This window comes from Mauremys reevesii, linkage group 11 (genome assembly GCF_016161935.1).
Source record: "Mauremys reevesii isolate NIE-2019 linkage group 11, ASM1616193v1, whole genome shotgun sequence".
NCBI lineage: Eukaryota > Metazoa > Chordata > Testudines > Geoemydidae > Mauremys > Mauremys reevesii.
This window is the reverse complement of record NC_052633.1, coordinates 40,809,654-40,830,218: the sequence shown is the minus strand read 5'-3', so window position 1 is coordinate 40,830,218 and position 20,565 is coordinate 40,809,654. Positions and strand designations below refer to the sequence as shown.

The following is a 20,565-nucleotide window of genomic DNA, read 5'->3' as shown; positions in this document are numbered from 1 at the left end:
TGTGAGTATTAATGTTAAATGGGAATGATTTTCATCTCATGCTTTACCAAGATATAACCGACTTCAATGGAGTTCTGATTTACCCCTCAATGTGTAACTAGGCTCAAATGTTTGGAAAGTACAAGTACTTTTATTAGTGTTCTCTAAAGCACTGCTTTTTTACAGTCTGTACTGAAAGCTCCAGATTATGTCAGATTTGTATGGTGCATCAGACTCAATAATTTATGGATTAAGAATATGATAAAATAACACATTTATTAGATTTATTCAGCAGCATCATTTTCCAGTTATCTTTTCTAATCAAAATACATTTCAAAGTCATTACAACAAGCATTCTAAATAGGGATAGGATATATTTTGAGAACTCAGGCATGAAACAATCAAACAGCAGAAGTCTCATTGATTAAAAATTTAGGAACCTGCAGTTATATGAGTAACTAGCCAGGAATGCTAAATAACATATTAGAGTTATTCCTGCAGTGGTGCTTAGACTTTCCTTAAATGGTTCATGTTATGGAAACTAAACTGGCTAATTAATGGAAAAGCTAGCAACATGTACAGTATATTCTGATAGAACGTTATGGATATAACCAGATGACCTACAAAGATTGCATCAGTAGAAACTGTTTCCCTTTCTATTAATGTCCACCTCAGGAAATAAATAGTCAATAAAAATTAAATTTTTCACATGAAAAAAACTGGTTCATTTTTAAATTAACCAGCATCTTTTGTACTTTGCTAGCTACTTCATTTAACAGTACAAACGACTTCCAGAGACTCCAGCCAAGAACAGAGTTATTCCATTGATGATCAGGAGAAAATCTCATTAAATTAAGTATGAAATTACGGCATGGTACTAAAATTTAAATATATCAACTCTTCCTATGAACGCTGTTAATGGGATATTTTAATTGGAACCTAGAGGGAAAATACATGTATTATGGATCTGGGGAGGAATTATTTGATTTCAACCAGACAAAATATTGCAAGAACAATATTCTGTGCAGGTAGCTATTCAGCCAAAATACGCTGTACTGAATTTTCCATCTTTTGTTTAATATGAGATATACAGAGAGAGAGGACAGAGAGACCCATTTTTCTATACAGTAGTATATTAAATGTGTAGTAGAGATACACAACACACCAGTACAAGTTTAAGAAGGTGCTGTTATAAATATATAGGCTCTAAACGTTTCTGTAAATCAGAAAACTTCTATATTTATTTTGATTTTTTTTAGTTAAATCATGTATATAATGGATTTATCCCTAAAGATGCAACAACCAATTCAAAACAGATTTCTTTAGCTACATCAACAAACAAGATAATCTTTCAAAAATTTACAAATGTACAATATATTTATAACATTACTTTCAGACAGCTTCAGTGCAAAGATATACATATAGTACATCATGATAATTGTTCATAAAAATAGCAGTTGGCATTTGTCAAAAAAACAAGGCATAGCTTCAAAAAACATCTTCAGCTATTGGCTAAAAGGTGTATATATTTTTTATAAAGCATTTGAATGTGAACCTTTTTCCTTCTGTTTATAAAAAATATATGTGCAAATGGGTATGTCTAATTATTCTCTAACTGATTAACTAGTTATACAACAGAGTCCTCTTTAACAAGATTGGCGGTGTCTTTAAATGTATCCTCTGTTGCTGTATAAGCTAAAGGTGGGTCTCTCTTGAGAGTAATCTTAGGAGGCTGTGAAGGAGAGGGGAGAGAGGCATTTTCAGTGTCCCCTTGTTGTTCCTTCTCCATCTGAAACAATCACCATAAAAACCATGGTTTAGCATTAACCATTCACTTTAGGGTTGATTTCAGAATTGCTAAGCATTCATAGCTCTTGTTCAAGTCAATGAGGTACATGGATACTCAGTCCCTCTGACCATCAGCCCATGTATCATTATTTAAACACGGATTTCACCTCAGCAGGCAAAGCTGAGAAAAAAATGAATTACTAAACTAGTCAGGGCTGATCCTGCCAACAATTACTACCACCCATGTGTTTAACAATGAGTAATTTTATATGTCTATACACACTCATTACTGTAGATAATTACTGAGGTAACTGGCACTACTTAGGAAGCAAGCATTATCTCAGTAGTGTTTGCTGGGCTGGATCCTTCGCTTTACAAATTCCCACTCACATCTCATACAGTACGGGACAAATAGAGTAAAATTTTCAAAAGCACCTACATGTTTCAGAGCCTAAGTCACATTATCCAAAGTGACTGAGGAGAAGTTACTTTCAATGACACTTAAGCTCCTACATGCCTAATTCACTTATGAAAATAGGACGTAGGCTCCTAAGTCACTCCTGAGTATTTGAAAATTTTATCCACCGTGTGAGTCTCTTGATCTGGCTCCTTTATGCTGGATAAAAGGGCCTTAAGCGCCAGTGTCCAGCCAGGGGAGAATTCCCCTGATGCAGGCACTGCAGAAGATGACTGTACGGCTGCCTTACAAGAACCCTCACAAGCATGCCAAGGGTGGGTTTGAGGATAGAGGGGAGAGCTCAGAGCTGGGCCACAGCTTGCAGCACTTCAGAGATTCTGGGCAGTGAAGTGGCTCATAGGGCAGTGCCAGGGGCTGTTGTAACTTAGTCTTTGTCTACACTGCACTTTTGTCAGTGAAACTTTTGTCATTCAGGCGTGCGAAAAAAAACACACGCCCCTGAACGACAAAAGTTTTATTGATGAAAAGTGCCGGTGTGAACAGTGCTATGTCGGTGGGAGAAAGCTACCACCTCTTGTTGGGGGTGGATTTATTTTGTCGGTGGGAGAGCTATCTCCTGCCAATAAAGAGCGGCTACACTGCCCACCTTTTAGCGGCATGGCACAGCTGTGTCGCTAAAAGGTGCATAGTGTAGACACAGCCTTAGATAGCCCTGGGGACTTATGCCAGCAGCTTCTTCAGCCCCAGGAACAGCCTAAGGTTGGGAGGGCGTAACTGTGGCTTTAAATCCACCCCAGCCCCTTTTCCCCATGCTGCACGTTCTGTGCTGTGCCTCTTACTGGTGCAGCACAGACTCTTATCCATAATCTTTATACTGTGAAAACAAACGTTAATTCATGCTTCCCACAACACAAGAACCAGCCCCACTCGTGAGCTAGGTGAAAAGTGCAGGCTGAGAATGAGAGTGATACAATTCAGAGTTACCTCTGCATAGATTGGATTTTCAAAATTAGTACTTAGTTTCAGTTTTCTTTTGAAGAAACTCCACTTTGTTTCCTGAAAGATAAAAATAATAGAACTTTACTAATAAACTCTTTAGCAGAACAGTTTCTCCCTTTTCATTTTCAAAATGATAATACTGTTGAGGGAGGGTTTTCAATAGCATTTCCTATTGGCTATATCCATAAGTGATTTTAGTCAGGAAACGTTCAACCCATCACCATTTTATTTATTTATTTATTTATTTTAATAAGTTCTTTTGATGTAATTTTTTTAAAGCCTATCTCAGATTCTAAGAGCTTTAACAATCGTTAAAATGGCAACCCATCTGTAAAGGAAGAAACGAAAAATGTAATAACACAGTTAAAGTGTCTAAGAATGTAATTTCTCCTTAAGAGTATAGGCATTGCTTGTTTGGGATTTTCTGAAGGCTCATCAGAAAAAAACATATCAGATGGAACCCTGAAATGGCCAGTTATACTATTATTCCTGACACGGCCTCTAATCCTTCACCAGTCAACCAGCCACAGAAGCCAATTCAGTGGATCTTTTCAGGACAGGGAAAATAAACTAGGTTTTCACTACCACCCAATTAATTCTTATTTTAATTCACCATATGGGCTAACAGTCATCTCCCTAAATCTACCTTTTAATACTCAATAATGTCATTCAAATGAGCTCATCTTAGACTATTTCCCCTTCACCCCCATTTTGTTGTTAGCATTATTTTCTTATTTGTAATACAGTAGCAGCTCGCAGGGGTTCTCAAACTGGGGGTCGGGACCTCTCAGCGGGTCGTGAGGTTATTACAAGGGGGGGTCACCAGCTGTCAGCCACCACCCCAAACCCCGCTTTGGCTCCAGCATTTATAATGGTGTTAAATATATAAAAAGTGTTTTTAATTTCTAGGGGGGGGTTGCACTCAGAGGCTGGCTCTGTGACAAGAGTCACCAGTAAAAAAAGTTTGAGAGCCACTGAGCTAGAGGCCCCAACGGGAATCAGGGCCCCACTGTTCTAGGCACTTGACAAACACATGGAAAGAGACAGCCGCAAAAGAGCTCATATTCAAAGTAGACAAGACAGAAAAAGGGAAGGAGGGAAACAGAGGTCAAGCAAGTCAGTAGCAGAGCTTAGAATAGAGCCCAGTTCTCTTGGGATCCTGTCCAGTTTCTAATCTAATAGACCAATTATTGTTATTTTAACTAAAGCAGTATCCACAAGGTAAGATGACAGCAGATAAAATGACAACATTTATTTATAGAGAATAACACTACAGATGGACTCTACGCAAATCAAATGGAAAAGAAAAAACAGGTGTGAAATTATAAAATGAGAAATTACTGTAACGACTGAGCAACACTCAAGTATATGCAGGGATACAAGGCCTCGTGAGCTCTGCCTGGAAACTCAGGTCCACCCACAAGGAGAAAATTGTAGAATCAGGCCCTAAAAGAATGCTGACCTGTAAAGAGCCACATCACTAACTAAAGTAATTCAACAGATTTCTCTTAGCCTCAGTTTCCAGAGCAGTTCCAGGGATGCTCTATCATTCTGCAGCATCACCATTTACACTCGCATGCTGTTGACTCAATAGGAAGGATAACTTAGCACCTAACCTAAGCACTCAGCCTTTCAGTCCACTCACCAGATAAGCCTGGGACTTTGCTTCCACCACAAGCAAAACCCTATCCTGATTGCCTTAATGGACTTCCTCTGCCCCTCAAGAAAACTTCAATAATATGCACTTTGTTATCGTTACCTTAGCAACAGGCATGCAGCCAGCAAAATATTCTCTGGCACATGTCCACCGAAATTCATAGTGAGCCTCAATTCGTAATTTATGTGAGAGATGAGCTGAAGAGATATGATAGCCTTTGCTTATATGTATTCTCAGAAATAATAATGTGACTTCCACGAATCACATGACTAAGCTAGGCGAGAAAATTCTTTGATCTTCAACACTGAAAATACTCAACAATACTTGAAACAAACGTTCTGTGTGCAGGTGATGCATGAAATTGCAATGTTTAATGTTGCTATGGTTATAAACAGAATATAAAAACATGATTAAACTACACAAATGATAAACCTCTTACATTTTCATTACAATGAATCAGATTTTAGATCAAAGTGTAGTGTTACTGTCTATGGAAAACCGAACTATTTTTATGCAGATGTATTTCAGTAGGGATTTGTTTGTTAATTGCTGAATGTATGAATGTTTATTAAAAAAATATCACTTATCTTGTGAGTGGGAGGGAACACAGATCCTCAGCTGGTGTAAGCTGTCATAGTTCCACTATTGTCAACAGAGCTATGGCAATTTACACTAGCTGAGGATCTCCCTTCTCACATTGCAACTTTCATGCTGAGAGAAGGCCCTGAAAAGAGAGGGTTATAATGGAAACACTGGTAGGCTCTTCACTGCAGAGGTACAAATACTGCCATTCAAATGCACTTTCAATGTCACAAGCATAGCCAGTGCTAGAGAGAAACAGAGAGAACCCTGTGAAGCCATCTGGGGCTGAAACAGTCTTAGCAGGAAATAAAACTTGACAAATTTTAGCAGCTGGTTCCTACAACTGTCAAGCATACTCAGTATTCAGAAGTGTTGGCATCTGTGCTGCAGAGACAGGGAAGAATAGAAAAAAGGATTATGGGCCATATCCTTTGAGGTACCGACACTTTCTGTGAGGTGCCAAATGCCCTCAACTCCTCTTTAAAGGTTTGTCTAAATGGCTGTAAACCAGATTTAAAGGGATGTAAGAGCATCCACACACAGAGTCATATTGGTTTAACTAAACCAGTGCCCCCATCATATCTTTAGTTAAACTGGTGCAACTTTGTGGATAGATCAGGTGCCTAAAGGTATGTCTACACTGCAATTAAAAACACACAGCTGGCCCATGCCAGCTAACTTGGGCTAAGGGGCTCGGGCTAAGGGGCTGTTTGATTGGGGTGTAGACATTCAGGATTAGGCTGGAGCCTGGGCTCTAGGACCTTGAGAGATCAGAGGGTCCCAGAGCTCAGGCTGCAGACGGAGCCCAAACATCTACACCACAATTAAGCAGCCTCTTAAGCACCATGAGCCTGAGTCAGCAGGCATGAGCCAGCTGCAGGTTTATAACTGCAGTGTAGACATTTAATCCCTATGGCAGTGCTGTGTTGGAACTGTGCATAGCATGATCTCTGCACTTCATGAGGAGGCAAACTCTGCATAGACTGTAAATAGACTAAAATGAAGTGGATCCTTGAGGTGGACAAGGGAAGAGAATGCTTGCAGAGATGCTTTGACAAAAGCCTTGTATATGAGGTTGAAGAAAAGCTTGCATGCTGGAATAGCAACCGCAGCGAGGATGAACTGCAGCCTTGTTTCTGTCATATAAAGCCTGATTAGTTGGACTTTGTGTGGTGAGATGTGTCAATTTCACTCCAGGTCATTATTTTATGCAAAGTGAAAATTATATTGCACATCTTTCCTGCATTAGGGGTGAGAGTTCAGATATCCTAACAATGATCACAAATAAAACAGTGCTCTGGGTTTGCAGCACTGAAGAGTTTTCAAAGACTAAGAACAATACAGCAATGAATTAGCGCAGTTCTAAAAAAATTTAAAGCACCACTGTGTTACCTGTGTTGTTTCTATGCTTGCAGAAGGTTGCTGTGCACTAGCAGATATTGCAGCAGAATAGACAGGATTTCCAAAATTCTCATTTTCCTCACTATCAGATGCAGTCACCTGTTTGTAAAAATAATTTAAAAGGGTTATACAGATCCTAGTAATGATGAGAAAAAGTTAAGACCCACAGACAAGGACTGATATAATAATGAAAAAAGAAATTGGAGAAAGAAAGATCCAGTGCATAGAAGAGGAATAAGGATGTAAGAAGAAGGAAAGAAGAAAAGCAAAACTCAATTTCTTACACATGGAGGCTGAGCTACATTCATTACACTGGCTCCACCTTCTCTGGTTATATACATTGGATTTTCAAACGTGATTGGCTGCTTCCCTGACTCCACGGCAAAGTTTTCATTCTGTGAAAAAAACCCACAGTATAATATACAGCTAACATAGCCAGCACTTTGTAATCTAATCCTTTACCTCAGGGAGAAATACATTTTTATTTTTGTAAAGTTATATACGAAACTCAATGTGTAACTTTACCATGCATTATTCCACTCAGTGACTTGTTAATTGTCTATCAGATCACCACTGAGTACATCACATTCAAAGCCTGAACACATAATAATGGCTCATAGTCCATTTCATAGCTAGGCAAAAAAGAAACATTTCAATAATTTACTCAAAATGTGTTACAAAGCGGAAAGATGGCTTCCGCAAAGCAAGCCTTCAGGAGCAAGGAAATGTCAAAGGAAGCATAATCCCCAAACAGGTGTTTCACTGTAGAGGCTTCAACATGGCGTACAAATTAACCATTGGTATCTGAAATATTAAAGAATGGGATCAATTCAAATTGCCCTAGTAGAGAGATTGCTATATTTTTCTGCAGAAGAAAAACAAGTTTATCTGATCATTAAAAACCTCTGAATTAAGTTAGAAAGACACCATTTTGCATTCCTGCAGAGCATAATATAAATGGCAGCTACTTCACACATCCTGTGCCAGACCTGAGCAGTGGCTGCAGTGCTCTGGGTAGATGTATAAAGATGCTGCCAGAAACTGTTTAATGTTTGGCGGACTGAGCCCTGGGCTAGTCCCCTGGGGCAGATTAGAGCAACATGAAGGCCTCTCTAAATGCCCTGGTTTGCCAAGTATTGCTGGGGGATAGGTTTGCCCTGGCCACGCCCCTTTTCCCCCAGGTCACAATTCCTTGCCAGCAGCCAGGAGGGCGAGGGTGGACAGCAATCACTATGGCAATTCTCAAGCACCTCAGGATTGCCCCTGCACTGGAGAATTCTCAAGTGACCATAGTGATGCAGAGTATCCAGTCTGAATGATTTCAAAGCCTTGCAGCATTTTGATATGTGACTTTCTGTTTCAGATTTAGCTAGCCACAACACTATCTGGGTATGTCTTCATTGCAAATTTAACTCAGGGTATTGGCACTTGCATTAGCTGGCTCCAGGGAGACTGGCCACACTGAAATAACAGTTGAGCTGCTGTGTCCACACTGGCACTGAGCTCAATTATGTGTGTTTCTTTCTGCAACAGTAAGCTGAACCACTTTATGAGTTCTTTCCCAGTGAATTGTTGGAAAGCTTGTCTGTCCTTTCTGGGCACAGGGACGGATTGTGGGAAGGCACTGGAGGACTAGCAGTACTTGAGTGGTTCTAATCTGCATTCACGCGACAGAGTGACTGTGTCAGCAGCTAACAGCCAGGGCCGGCTCTAGACCCCAGCAAACCAAGCACGTGCTTGGGGCGGCACACATCAAGGGGCGGCATTCCAGCCTTTTTTTTTTGCTTCAGCGGCACTCTGGCTTTTTTTTTTTTTTTTTTTTGCTTGCTTGCTTGGAGCTTGGGGCGCAAAAAACCTAGAGCCGGCCCTGCTAACAGCAGCTAGTTGTACTCTGTGTTGGTGTATACCAACCCCACACTGGGCCTGCAGGTAAATGAGAGCCTATGGGCGCAATCAGCCTCCTATCCGCTACACCTGCAGTAAATGTCAAACCTGGAGAGAGAAGTTAAAAGAGTTGAACCTGGCTTGGTTAAGGCCTGACCAGGAATGAGAGCAAATCTTTGGCTCTCACTCAATGAGAGAAGCCTGGTTGGAGTTAGGGAGTGGAGGGGGATAGCTAGCAGACAGAGCACTCCTGAAGGAAGGTACATCTGCAGCAGGGAGCCCAAGAGATCTGGGAAACAGTGGCAGGAAGTGAGCCCACCTAGGATTCTGCATGCTGGTGGAGGGGCCTGCAGGGAACAATTCATAGTTTTATCATGCAAGACTCAAAAAACAGTGCTATTTCTCAGACACGGCAATACGTCAGCCTGGATAAAATCTGACATGTCTCAAAAACTGATAGAAACATCCAGGTTTTGCACAGACTTCCAGCAGCAGTGATTGCACAAGTTTACAATCTGATGCAGAAAGTCGTATTTCCTGTGACTGTTCTGAATATTATGTCTGAAGCCTCAGTTATGTATAATATTACTGGGGACAGGAAGCGGGAACCTTTGTAACTTGCCCATTTTTACTTGTTCCATGAGATGCCCAAATACACCAAGACATTTGCAGGGAGATCTAGTAATATCTGTAGAATTACAGGACTAAAGTACCCATGCATTCCCTTGATGATATGCTGAAGTATTTCCAGAGTGATTAATTTAATTTCTATCACATAAATCTTGAGAAAAGTATATTATCTCAGAGAACACTCTTTGCTTTCACTGCTTTGGAGTAACCTAATTCAATATTCACTTCTTTGTTTGTAGTGCATTTATCATCTCATTGTCTTTCTGTATAAAATTCTTCCATTTGACACACAAAACAGCTCCAAAAGAAGGGAAAATGTTAAAGATGATATTGAAATTGAGCCATACCATCTGCATTGCTCTGTCTATAGTAGAATCAGCTCCGAAGCCAGACACACCGATGTCCATACTCACATCTGCTCCAGATCGGAAGGTCACCCCATTGCCATTTTCAGTGGACTTTACAAGACTGCTTAAGCTTCAAAGATAAAAAATCAATTATTTGGACAGTAACCTTTAAAATCAAATGTTCTGTGTGACTGTTGCTAGGAAACTTGAAACATTCTCTCTATAGGCCAACTCCAGGAGCCTTACTTACTCTTCACTTCAGCGAACCTCTCATTGAATACAATGGCAGTTCTGGCCGAATAAGGAGTAAGAACCTCAGGGTTTGGTTATATGTAAGATATATTGAGTCATTAAAAAAGAAAAGGTATGCTGACTACAATTTGGTTAATCTTATTTTCAATTTTGTTTTCCTGACAAATTCATAACTCCATTGTCTTTTTAAAATATTTTACTATTCAATAGCATAATTCTTATTAAAACCTTAGGGCCAGTTTTCCACAGGGCCAAAGCCCAAAGCATACACAAAAATGTCATTACAATTGTATATCTAACTGGAGGATAAAATTTCAGGAATTGTCTGTATACATTAGTTGTCTATGTATACAAATAATCATTTAGGTTCCCCATGGATATTTTCATGTAAATGCCCAATTTGCACATGAAATTGTGATAACTGCAGGTGCAATTTAGGCTTGCAATTGTATGAGCAATGTTAGAAATTGGGCGAGAGGAAGAGTATCAGTTCTAAGTAATATGAACTGTGGCCTTACACATGAAGATATCAGCAGTGGTCAAAAACAGGACCTTTAGCAACTAAAAGAGAGGCCTTCACTATAGAGTTAACTGAGGTTATCTACACTCAAGTTACTTCTCTCGAGTTAACCTAGCTTGAGTGAAAGTACCCACACTGCTAAATAACATTAAAGTTGCTCAGTCCACACTGGCACTGACCTCACTCGTGTGGCAATAAGACTTCTGGGGGCACATCACATGATTCTTTGCATGTAAGTAAGTTGAGCTGCTCTGTGAATTCCTTCCCAATGAACTGTGGGATAGCTTGTCTGTCCTTTCAAGGGGACCGTGGGAAGGTATTGGAGGACTAGTAGCACTCAGGTGGAGCCAGCCTATGTCCATGTTGCAGAGTGGTTGTGTTAACAGCTGATAATTGTGCTACTTTGAGCTTTAGACTATAACCTCTGATGGGCCAGTCATTTCAAGTTAAAAGCACCACCATACTCCAAATAAGGATTTTTGTGTGTGGACTGGATAATTTGGGAGCAACACTCAAGTTATAATTCAAATACACTTTACAGTGAAGACAAGCTCTATGTGTTGAGCTAACAGAGAATTCCTTTAGATGTCTGTAGCAGGCTTTTATAGCTGCTGGAACCACCAAGAGAAGACATGACCACATGCACTGAGCCAGCGCATTACACAGGGAGAGCCTATTAGGAGGAGTTGAACAATGACAGACTTTAGCGCTAGGCCATACTCATTGAGAAAGATTTTAAAATGAGAACCAGTAGTTAGAGGACTAAGATTTAGAACTCTATTTCAGTGGACCCCATTTTCATGGAAATTGACAATAGTAAAAGGCAGGTAAGTGTTTTAAAACTTTCACTTACTCAGTATCTGGTGATGCAATGACCATTTCCATGAAACAACGCCGAAACAGAATATTACTGTCAGCAACCAACAGTTCGAACTCTAACACTTGCTCTCAGGGCTGGTCTACAACAGTTTTTGCACCCATTTAGCTGTATCAGATCAGAAACTAATATAATGACGTTAGTGTAATCACTAGTGTGGATGCAGTTATAAAGATATAGAAGTGTGTAGATGGGGGTTGCTTGTTTTGGCATACCAAGACAAACACTTTTTTATGAGTATAACTAGGTCCGGGTCCACTTTACAAGTTTCACTGACTTAATTATAATGGTTTGGAACATTGGTTCAAACACTGTCTGTGTAGACTAGCACCCAGCCACCCACCCACAAATTTGCACACACACGCGTTTGATCTGCAGCTGAAAGTGTCATTTCTCACCCATGTACTTCAAGAACCAATTTTAAGTTTGAAAGGAAAAAAGAGTAAATATTTTAAATAAAATAGATATTTTCAAAGAAATGTTTTAAAACCTGCTTGTGCTCTGAGTCCCTTCTTTTTAGAAGTATTGTATTCATCTCCCTTTTTTCACTTTAAAATGTCAAACTTTTTAAAAAAATGATAATTCCTGAAGTTGAGTTCCACTGGATTGCCGTGCTTCTCAGGTGGCCAGTGATCTGACAGAGGTCTCCTGCCTCACATAAACATGAAACGTGGGTATTTGGCCTAGCATCCCTTGCAGGTGAGTACAACATTATAGAAGAGCTCAGCCTTCTAATGGTTAAAGAGTTCCTGTATCTAACTTGTCTGAGTTGTAGTCTTACAACCTTTGAAAAAGTAATTAAAATAAACATATTTAGCCATCCCTCTGAACTGAATACCCAGTCTAATATCCAGTTAAAAAGCATATTGTATTTATTTATGTGAAAACTGATTGGTGCCCAGAATAGTGTGACAATATGGTAATCTTTGTTGTCAGATATGACCAGCTTTGTTATTAACTGGAAGCAGAAATCTTTAGGAATTGCTTTAACCCTACGCTTCCCTCGTGTCTGTAGAACAGGGGTTCTCAAACTGGGGGTCGTGAGCGGTCAGCCTCCCTCCCATCCCCAGCCCCGCTTTGCCTCCAGCATTTATAATGGTGTTAAATATCTTAACAAGTGTCTTTAATTTTTAAGGGGGGGGATCACACTCAGAGGCTTGCTGCGTGAAAGGGGTCAACAGTACAAAACTTTGAGAACCTCTGCTGTAGAACTAGTATATAGTAGACATATCATGTCCTTAAGAAACATTCAGTCACAAATGTAAACATCTGATCTACAAATGTAATCAACAACCTGTCTTGTGAAACGTACCTTGGTAGTTTGGGAAGTGCTGGCAAGAGGGAGCCTGTCCGTCTGTAGTTAAAGAACCCTCCAACTGCCAATGCTCCAATTATTATGATTAGAATGACTATCAGCAACACTGCTACTGCTGCTACCAGAGATAGAAGAGCAAGTAAATATTAAAATAAGCATACCTCAAAAGTTAAAAAGAGCCCTGTCAGAAGTATAAGGTTGACCTTAACCTGACATGTGACTTAGCTCAGTTACCAAGTTTAATATATACTTGAAGCTTACTTGTTCCAGGAGGCACTCCCTTTGACAATCCTATTTCACAATAATTTCCCGTGTAGCCATAAGAACACCTGTGAATATAAGGGAGATAGTTTAACCATCTGTCTTTTATTAAGTCTCGTGGGTACGCTTTATTATTATATTTTGTAATGTTTACCTACAGGCAGTAGAGTTCAACTCACTTCTTAGTAATTACACGTTTCACTGACTGTAAAAATAATATGCCTGTTATCTGCTTAGAAATAGCCATACAGGTAATGCTGAGTCAGAAACTAGAGTAATTAAAGTGGAGATTTGGTTTCCGTGGAGCATTGGCGGCACCTACTGGCTCATACCTCTGTGCATTTACAGGTCTTTCCCCCCTCACCAAATTTGTCTTTATTTTGTAGCTTGCACTAGAGAAATCTTTATGGTTTGCTTTTTTTTCCCCTTTCCAAACCTTTTAGTTTCAAACTACTTATTTGCTAATGGTTTATGGTCATGTGCATTTTTCCAACCATTGCTACAAATATGCTATTATCAGTGTGTTAGATCTTCTGTTAATGCATCATTGTAACTACATTTTGAAGAACTGAACCCTAGTGTGATGCTAAACCAGGAAACTCTGACCTACGACCACTACAACAGTGACTTACTTGCATTTGGGAAGATCATTTTCATCAATATAGCATGTTCCTCCATACATACACCTACATGCTGGTGGCATTGTTGGAGGGGATTCAATGGCTGCAGAAATGGAAAGCCATGCATGTGTTAATAAGCCATACTCAGCAAAGCATATGCTACCATGCCATTTTTTTAGTTTACTTTTAGGGCCAAATTTCAACCAGGCTTGTAATTTTGTGTATGCAATCACCCAAACTGAGTATGTGCTGACATTTGCAAATTCAAATTCAGATGCAGGTTTTTTAAAACATTGCTCTTAATGCCAGGGACATAGGTTGTTACTATATTTATTGTCCTGCTAAAATACAATTTTTAATCCAGGTAAAACTTCTATTCTTGCATAATACGAGGTTGTTCAGTAAAAATGGTTCAGTAGCATCATGAAGGGTGCAGGTTTCAACATTTTCTCTAGCATATACAATGAAGACATGTAAATGAAAATTGCTGGACACTGCAGCGTCTGCTTCTAGTACTGGAAAATTATGGACACAGCAAAGTCAGGTCAAGCAAATCTCCTGTTCCCTGCCTGCAGGGCTCAAAATTCAGAATGCAATATTATCCTACCTCCTCATCTGTCCCAAACTCCTCTTCAAGCCAGCTGGGAGATTCAGTCCCATAGGGATGGGCATTAAGTGATTTGTCCAGAAATGATGCATTTATTTTTTGAGAGAATGAGGGCAATAGTGGATGGAAACCTGCTTTTAAACAGGAGGAAAGAACCTCTGATGTGCCCCAAGTAGGACAATGACAAAGACGGAGAAATCCCAAATCCGAGGAGTCTCCATTTATTATTTACATTGTGCTCTGTCAGCACAAAGCAGCTCAAGCTCCACACTATTCAGCATTGGAGCCCATTAAATGTCATGCTACTGTTTCAGGTCACTCTTCGGGTACCTCCTGAGGCTGCAACATTGTCTGACTTGGACTAGAGACTAGAGACACATCCAATATTGGATTGGTACATTTTTTAAGAGAAACCCACAGAGATTTTTCTGATGTTTTGATATGGAACCTAATGAAGATCTTCAAAAAGAGAGTATAATTTTACTGGCCTTAATTCAGATTTCGGGACATCTACACACTAAAAAGCATGGTACAAATATTATGGGAAAGGTCTGAATCCTCTATGCTTTTATAGTCTATAAATGAAAGATGCATTTTGGCTCTCTCTTCCTTACACTTACAACCTAGATACACTAGATGAGCCATAACAGTTTTTATGTAGTACAATTTACCTACTTTTCAGTCAGAAGTAGTCCATTCCTGAAACCTTTACTCGAGCAAAACTCCTATTCGTGTCAATGGTAATTTAGCTTATATAGGGATCCTAGATTTGGGGCTAAGGTCTCTGCTTCCAACTAGAGGCCTTAATTTGGGGAAATGATAAAAAACAAACAAAACTATATGACAACTAAATGGTTAAGCCCCACTGTGTAGTTAGGTATCACATAAAAGCTTAGAGCAAAGTTCCAAACAGGAACAGAAAATTGAGTCACTGGGCCCAATATTGTAAAATACCTTTTGTTGTACAATTATTTTTTTCCAAAACAAACTCTTGACCTGTTTTTCTTCATCTCTGGCCAGATTATTTAAAGCAGTTTAATTAAGGGTAACAAATACAGGCGCTATGAGCAATAAACAGCAAATCACTGTCATAAAATGTAGCTAAAGCAATTTGCAAGGTTGTTGCTTCAAAGTTCAAAACAAACTTGTGCTAGATACAAATGAGATGCAGTGGTAAACTGAAATATCTCCTTGGCCTGCCTGGAGATGATCCAATATTTAATGCTTAAATAGTATCTTGTGATAATAATAAGTCAAAGTACCACAGAGTATTGAGTAAATGTAAATCAAAGGTGGCACTATCTTTGTGGAATAGCTTGTCAAACTGTCTGTCGCTGACCTGAAAAAAGACTAATGTAATTCACAGCAGACAGATAACTCTTCTTCTATCTTGCCACTTCCCTATTTGAGGTTGGCAACTTTTATAGCCTTCTTCCAAAACTCATGACTGTACAGCTGGATATTAGGCAAATTGGTCTCTTTAAGCTCCACTGATATCCAGTCCATGAACTGGGTCTTTGGCCTCCCCTTTCATCATCTTCTGTCCACGATCACTGCAAGGGTTTATCAGTGTAACTCTTGGGTCTCTGCTGGGCATGTCCATACCAACATAGACTAGCTCCCTCAACTTGTCTTCAATTAGGGCAACTCTCATTAGGACCTTCTCAATCTCATTTACCTGCCTATCACAGAGCATCCAGCCATATGACCATTTTAACATCTTCATTTCCATAGAGCAGAGCATACTGATTTCTTTTCTCGTGGCTGGCCAAGTCTCCGTTCCATACATAGGGATGGATCAAATTACAATGCATTCTATCTTTTAACCTTATTAGCATCTTTTTTTCACAGGTAACTGGTGTCAGCTCCCACCATTTGCAGGAAGCAGCTTTGGTACAATGCTGGGCATGACTCAGGAGGATGCCATTGCCAGCAATCATTGACCTAGGTATTTAAATTCTTTCACTCTTGTAAGTTCTCTATCTATAATATCCTTCATGGTGGGTCCTCCTCCCTCTGCCATCATAGCCTTAGCCTTACCAATGTTCATTCTTAATCCTGCAGATGGATTAACTGTAGAGAAGTAGCCTAGATTTAGTGTCACAAGGACCACTTTGTTATAGTTATTGCCCATCCAGGTGCAAATAAGATTAGGATATGTTTGGCTCATCTTTTGTACTTTTTGTTGTGATGAGGTGCTATCAACCAAACTAAGCCAGAACCCAGACTCCCTGGGTGCACAAAGAAGAGAACACCTGGAACTTCGGTTAACAGCTAAGTAAAATGGCAGCCCTCACATTCACAAAGTGCAAGGACTTTTCCTGTGTATTGCCCCCATCTTATCTATTGAGGGTGGAGAGAGGTGGGAGCATGCTCATGGACCCCATACCCCTCTCTACCGCTTTGGGTGGGTGCTCAAGGAAGGCACAGCAAGTGTGCTTCCCAGGTGCTCCTAATAGCACTGTGTGGTCTGGTGCAATTCTACAATTTAGCACTGCATGCTTATATTTAAAAGGTTTGCATGATAAGCCAATTACTTGTAAATGATCTCTGGATGTATTTTGAGCTTTGTGCCTTCTCTCATCTGTATTGTACAAAAATGTTTACTGATCACCCAAAAGAAAAATGTACATAACTGTAAACATAATCTGCATTTTGTCAAACACTGCTTCATTTTCCTATGTTTCTAAGGTTCCATTTACACTAATGTATATGCACTAATGTATACACACAAATGGTTTATAACAGAATAAAAGAATCTGGTTGCTCATGGCTTAAACTTGTAGAGCAGCTGATGCCAATCATATCTGTTAGTCAGGTCAAAATCCTGGATTGATCAAGGCTTTTAAGCCCAGTTATGGAGTGTTTGTAGAGCTGGGTGGGAACTGGATTTTCTGCTTCATGCAAAATTCCATGATTCAAATTTGTTCCATTCCAAAACAGAATGAAACAAAACATTCCAGTTACCCACAGAATGAAATTTTTTAAAAAAGATTTGTTTTGGGTTGATTGAAATGTTTTGATAAAATTGAAATGTTTTCTTCCAATTTTGATCTTTAAAAAGATTATACAATATTATATAATTTTTTTTAATTGAAACAAAAAAGCCATTTCGAAACAGGAAATCAAACTGTTCTATTCAGAAAAAGGCCAAAAGACAATGTTTAGACCTTATCAGAAGGCTCTGTTCTGTTTTTCCCCTCCATAAAACAAATTTTTTCCAAAACTGAAACGTTTCTGTGAACCATTTTGCTTTCAACAAGTTAGCATTTTCCTACAAAGAATGTTCCACTGGAAAATTTCCTACCACCTCTGTGGGTTAGGTTACACTCTATATGTATCCATGTTGTAACTTGGTCCCCTGGCTATAGCTGTAATGTACCCAGGACCTAACCTAGGCTACAAAGTTTGAATCCACATTTGGAACCTAACTTCCCCAAAGGTCAAGGGTGTACAGGTCTGCAGTTCTGGTTCAACTCATTAGAAACAAATCGCCAGGGGTCTCTGGAGACAGCTGTACCCTTGTGAACGGTTTTTATGAACAATGGCCTGTTTCACAGCTGGACCTGAAACCTGGCAAATTTTATAGAGTTGATGTTATCATGTCTATTTTACAAATGAAGAAACTGAGGTACAAAGAAGTTAAGTGACCTGTCCAAGGTAACAGCAGATCAGTGGTATAACTGGCAATATAATTCACATGTTCTGGCTTCAGGGCTCCTGCTTTAACCACTGAAGAACCCTCCTCCCAGTTTGTATTTCTAATTCAAGAATGCTTCATCAATCATGGACAAGCTATATACATTCCCCCTCCAAATCAGAATGACATATTAAAGGAAAATACTACTCAGTCAGTGGTTCCATTTGCAGTTGGACAATTCACTCTACCTGCATCACACTCTGTGGAGCTGCCTTCTATAAAACGAGCCCCTTGTGGACAAGAGCAAGTGTATCCCCCTGGTCTCAGTAAGCAGAGATGGCTGCAGACATCTTTACAAGGATTAGGCACTGAAATGCAGATATAACAAAGGTTAACTGGAGAAGCATTCTAGCAGCATTTCTGAGACATAAACAGGGGGGTTTTCCACCTGTCACCAATGTAGCTCATGATTATTACAGTAACATTCTAAAACAAGTGCTTTTTCTACATGTAAAACAACCAAGATGGCTTATAAATATTGTATTTTATATTAAAATCATCTTCTTTTACATTCATTACAAGGGCTCAATTATAGCTTTCGAACCAAGTGCACAAGGAGGTGAAGAAACAGAACATCTCCATTGTCTGAGCACCACGAAGCATGCCTACTCAAGGTACAGCTACATTGCCTGCTTATTTCCACCAGCTCCCTGTTGCTGGAGCCCTTCCCTGCTACAGTGAAAGACTCCAGCAGCGGGGAAAGGCTCTGGCACAGGAGAGGCAGTAAGAAAACACTCTGCCAGCTCCCCATTGCTGGAGCCTTTCCTTGCCACTCTCTCTGCTGGTGGAGTCTTTCACATGTAGCTACACACCGCAACGTGGACACACCTTGCTTTTCACTGTGGCATGTGGCTACATGGACACCACACCCCACCATAGTGCAGACAAAGCCTTCTAGGAAGAGCATGCTAGAGTAGTATGAACTTCTCCGGGGAAGCCCTGCCTTTACTTGCCATTGCAGGAGAGTTAAGATAGAGGTGGTCTATACGGGAGGCAATAATGAGTGGCCTGCACTTTGTGCTTTTGGAGTGCAAATATCAATTATTGTTGCCTCCTGTGTAGAAGCTGTAGGAAGGGGAAAATGGACTCAGCCATAATTTTGTGCTAAATGACTGCAAAAGAGAAATGTACTGTATTTCTGTGTTTAAACCCTGCTTTATTTTATATGTTCCCCCCCTCTCTCTATATATATATTTAATATACTTATCAATCCCAGTTCCATCTTTATGCTTTCAAAAATACGTACTTCATGAGCTTAGAAATCTGCCATTTCCCAGGCTATTACTAAGCTTTTTGAAGGCATTGTTATTCATTTGGGATAGCAGTTTCCAGATAACAGGGAAGAGAACATCCAAGAGTGGTGATTACCTGACTGATTGTATCTATGCTGATGATAGATACGCACTTGAGTGAGCCAAGGGTTTACAGTCAGCATTTTAACCTTTTCTCCATTTCCAAATTTATCTTTCTTCCAGACTTCACCTCTTTCCTTAGAAATCCAATATAAATGGCCTTCAAAGACATCAAGGCTATACGGACTGCTGACTTCTCAAAGGAACAAAAAAAATCATCAGTTAGCAAAGAATCCCTAGCAGTATTGATGAGCGAACTATTCTTCTCCTTGAATCAAGTATATTATTCATTAACCACTTGCATTAGTATTGATGGAAATGTCATCGCATGACTGAAAAGAACAGGCCACTTTACCTGCAAATTGATAACACATGTAAAACAGCAATAACCAATCCAGTTTGTGCCACATTCTGTCTGTTTTGCTCATGCAAGTTAATCGCAGTGGACCTAATTCTCAACCACCTTGCGTAGTCATTTACACGCATGCAAAGTGAATGCAAAATGCTACCAAGTCTGTTTCTTAATAAGGTACCTAATTGGGAGCTGAGTGTTTTGGAAAATCTGGCCCCAGTTGTGAGATCTGAGTACTTGAAAATCTGGCCCTACACGTTCACATTAATTTTTTAGACCAGAAATATATACAACATTCATGTAAATTTCCTACCTCCATGTAATACAGTGGTTCTGTCTGTTCCATCAGGTCTCATGGATTCAATAATATTTTCTTTAGAATCAGTCCAGTACAGCCTGTCATTGTTGAGATAATCAACAGAAAGGCCTGTGGGCCAGCCAAGGTCTTCAGAAACCAGCGTTCGCCTTTGCTGTCCATCCATCCAGGCACATTCAATCTTTGGCTGCCTCCCCCAGTCAGTCCAATACATAAGCCTATAAGAATATAACTAGAATTTAAAATGACTTAGAATTCGGTGGTTGGGATTGTTTTCTTTGGCATCATCCAATAACTAAGTCTAGGACTCATCAAAGAGACTGTTGTGTAACTCCTGATCTGCAGACTGGGATTGGGAAAATCACACACAGAACTCAACAGATGAGCAAATTCTTATGAATGAATAACATGGAAAATAAACGTTATAGGAGAGTTTCTGCATCTTGGCACTCAGGTGGAGAGGGGGCAGTTGCAGAGGCAATTCTAACGGGGTCATTCAGGAAAAAGGGCTTTCAGCAGTTTCCTTTGGGTGCTATCCTCAGTTCATGTAACTCAACACAGGTCTTTGGCTTCAATGGATCTACCCCAATTTTCTCCAGCTGTGTTTGACCTATGATACATATCATCCAGAGATGTTAAATATGCCACTGTATTTATACCGTTTCCCATTTAATACCTAGTGAAAATTAAAACAAAGATAAGCAGTGC

General features: G+C 39.8%; 1 protein-coding gene and 1 long non-coding RNA gene across 3 annotated transcripts in view; one reads left to right on the top strand and one right to left on the bottom strand.

Annotated features, from left to right (window-relative positions):
* Window positions 1–236: 236 nt before the first annotated feature.
* LRP2 (LDL receptor related protein 2) overlaps window positions 237–20,565 on the bottom strand; it is a 173,826-nt gene continuing 153,497 nt past the window's right edge. The window contains exons 69-79 of one of the 2 annotated variants that reach the window (XM_039495259.1): window positions 19,855–20,075; window positions 19,206–19,385; window positions 18,026–18,145; window positions 13,543–13,633; window positions 12,911–12,978; window positions 12,647–12,767; window positions 9,686–9,815; window positions 7,109–7,219; window positions 6,816–6,923; window positions 3,170–3,241; window positions 237–1,768 (exon numbers count right to left, since the gene is read on the bottom strand). In XM_039495259.1, coding sequence (XP_039351193.1) covers window positions 1,607–1,768; window positions 3,170–3,241; window positions 6,816–6,923; window positions 7,109–7,219; window positions 9,686–9,815; window positions 12,647–12,767; window positions 12,911–12,978; window positions 13,543–13,633; window positions 18,026–18,145; window positions 19,206–19,385; window positions 19,855–20,075 — 1,384 coding nt within the window. In that variant the 3' untranslated portion in view covers window positions 237–1,606. The remainder of the gene's footprint in view (window positions 1,769–3,169; window positions 3,242–6,815; window positions 6,924–7,108; window positions 7,220–9,685; window positions 9,816–12,646; window positions 12,768–12,910; window positions 12,979–13,542; window positions 13,634–18,025; window positions 18,146–19,205; window positions 19,386–19,854; window positions 20,076–20,565) is intronic. The other variant, XM_039495260.1, reaches the window with a different exon arrangement.
* LOC120374874 lies at window positions 9,929–19,942 on the top strand. Its single transcript, XR_005586304.1, has 4 exons — window positions 9,929–10,049; window positions 15,989–16,085; window positions 18,360–18,451; window positions 19,313–19,942. It is a non-coding gene; the product is annotated as an uncharacterized LOC120374874 (long non-coding RNA).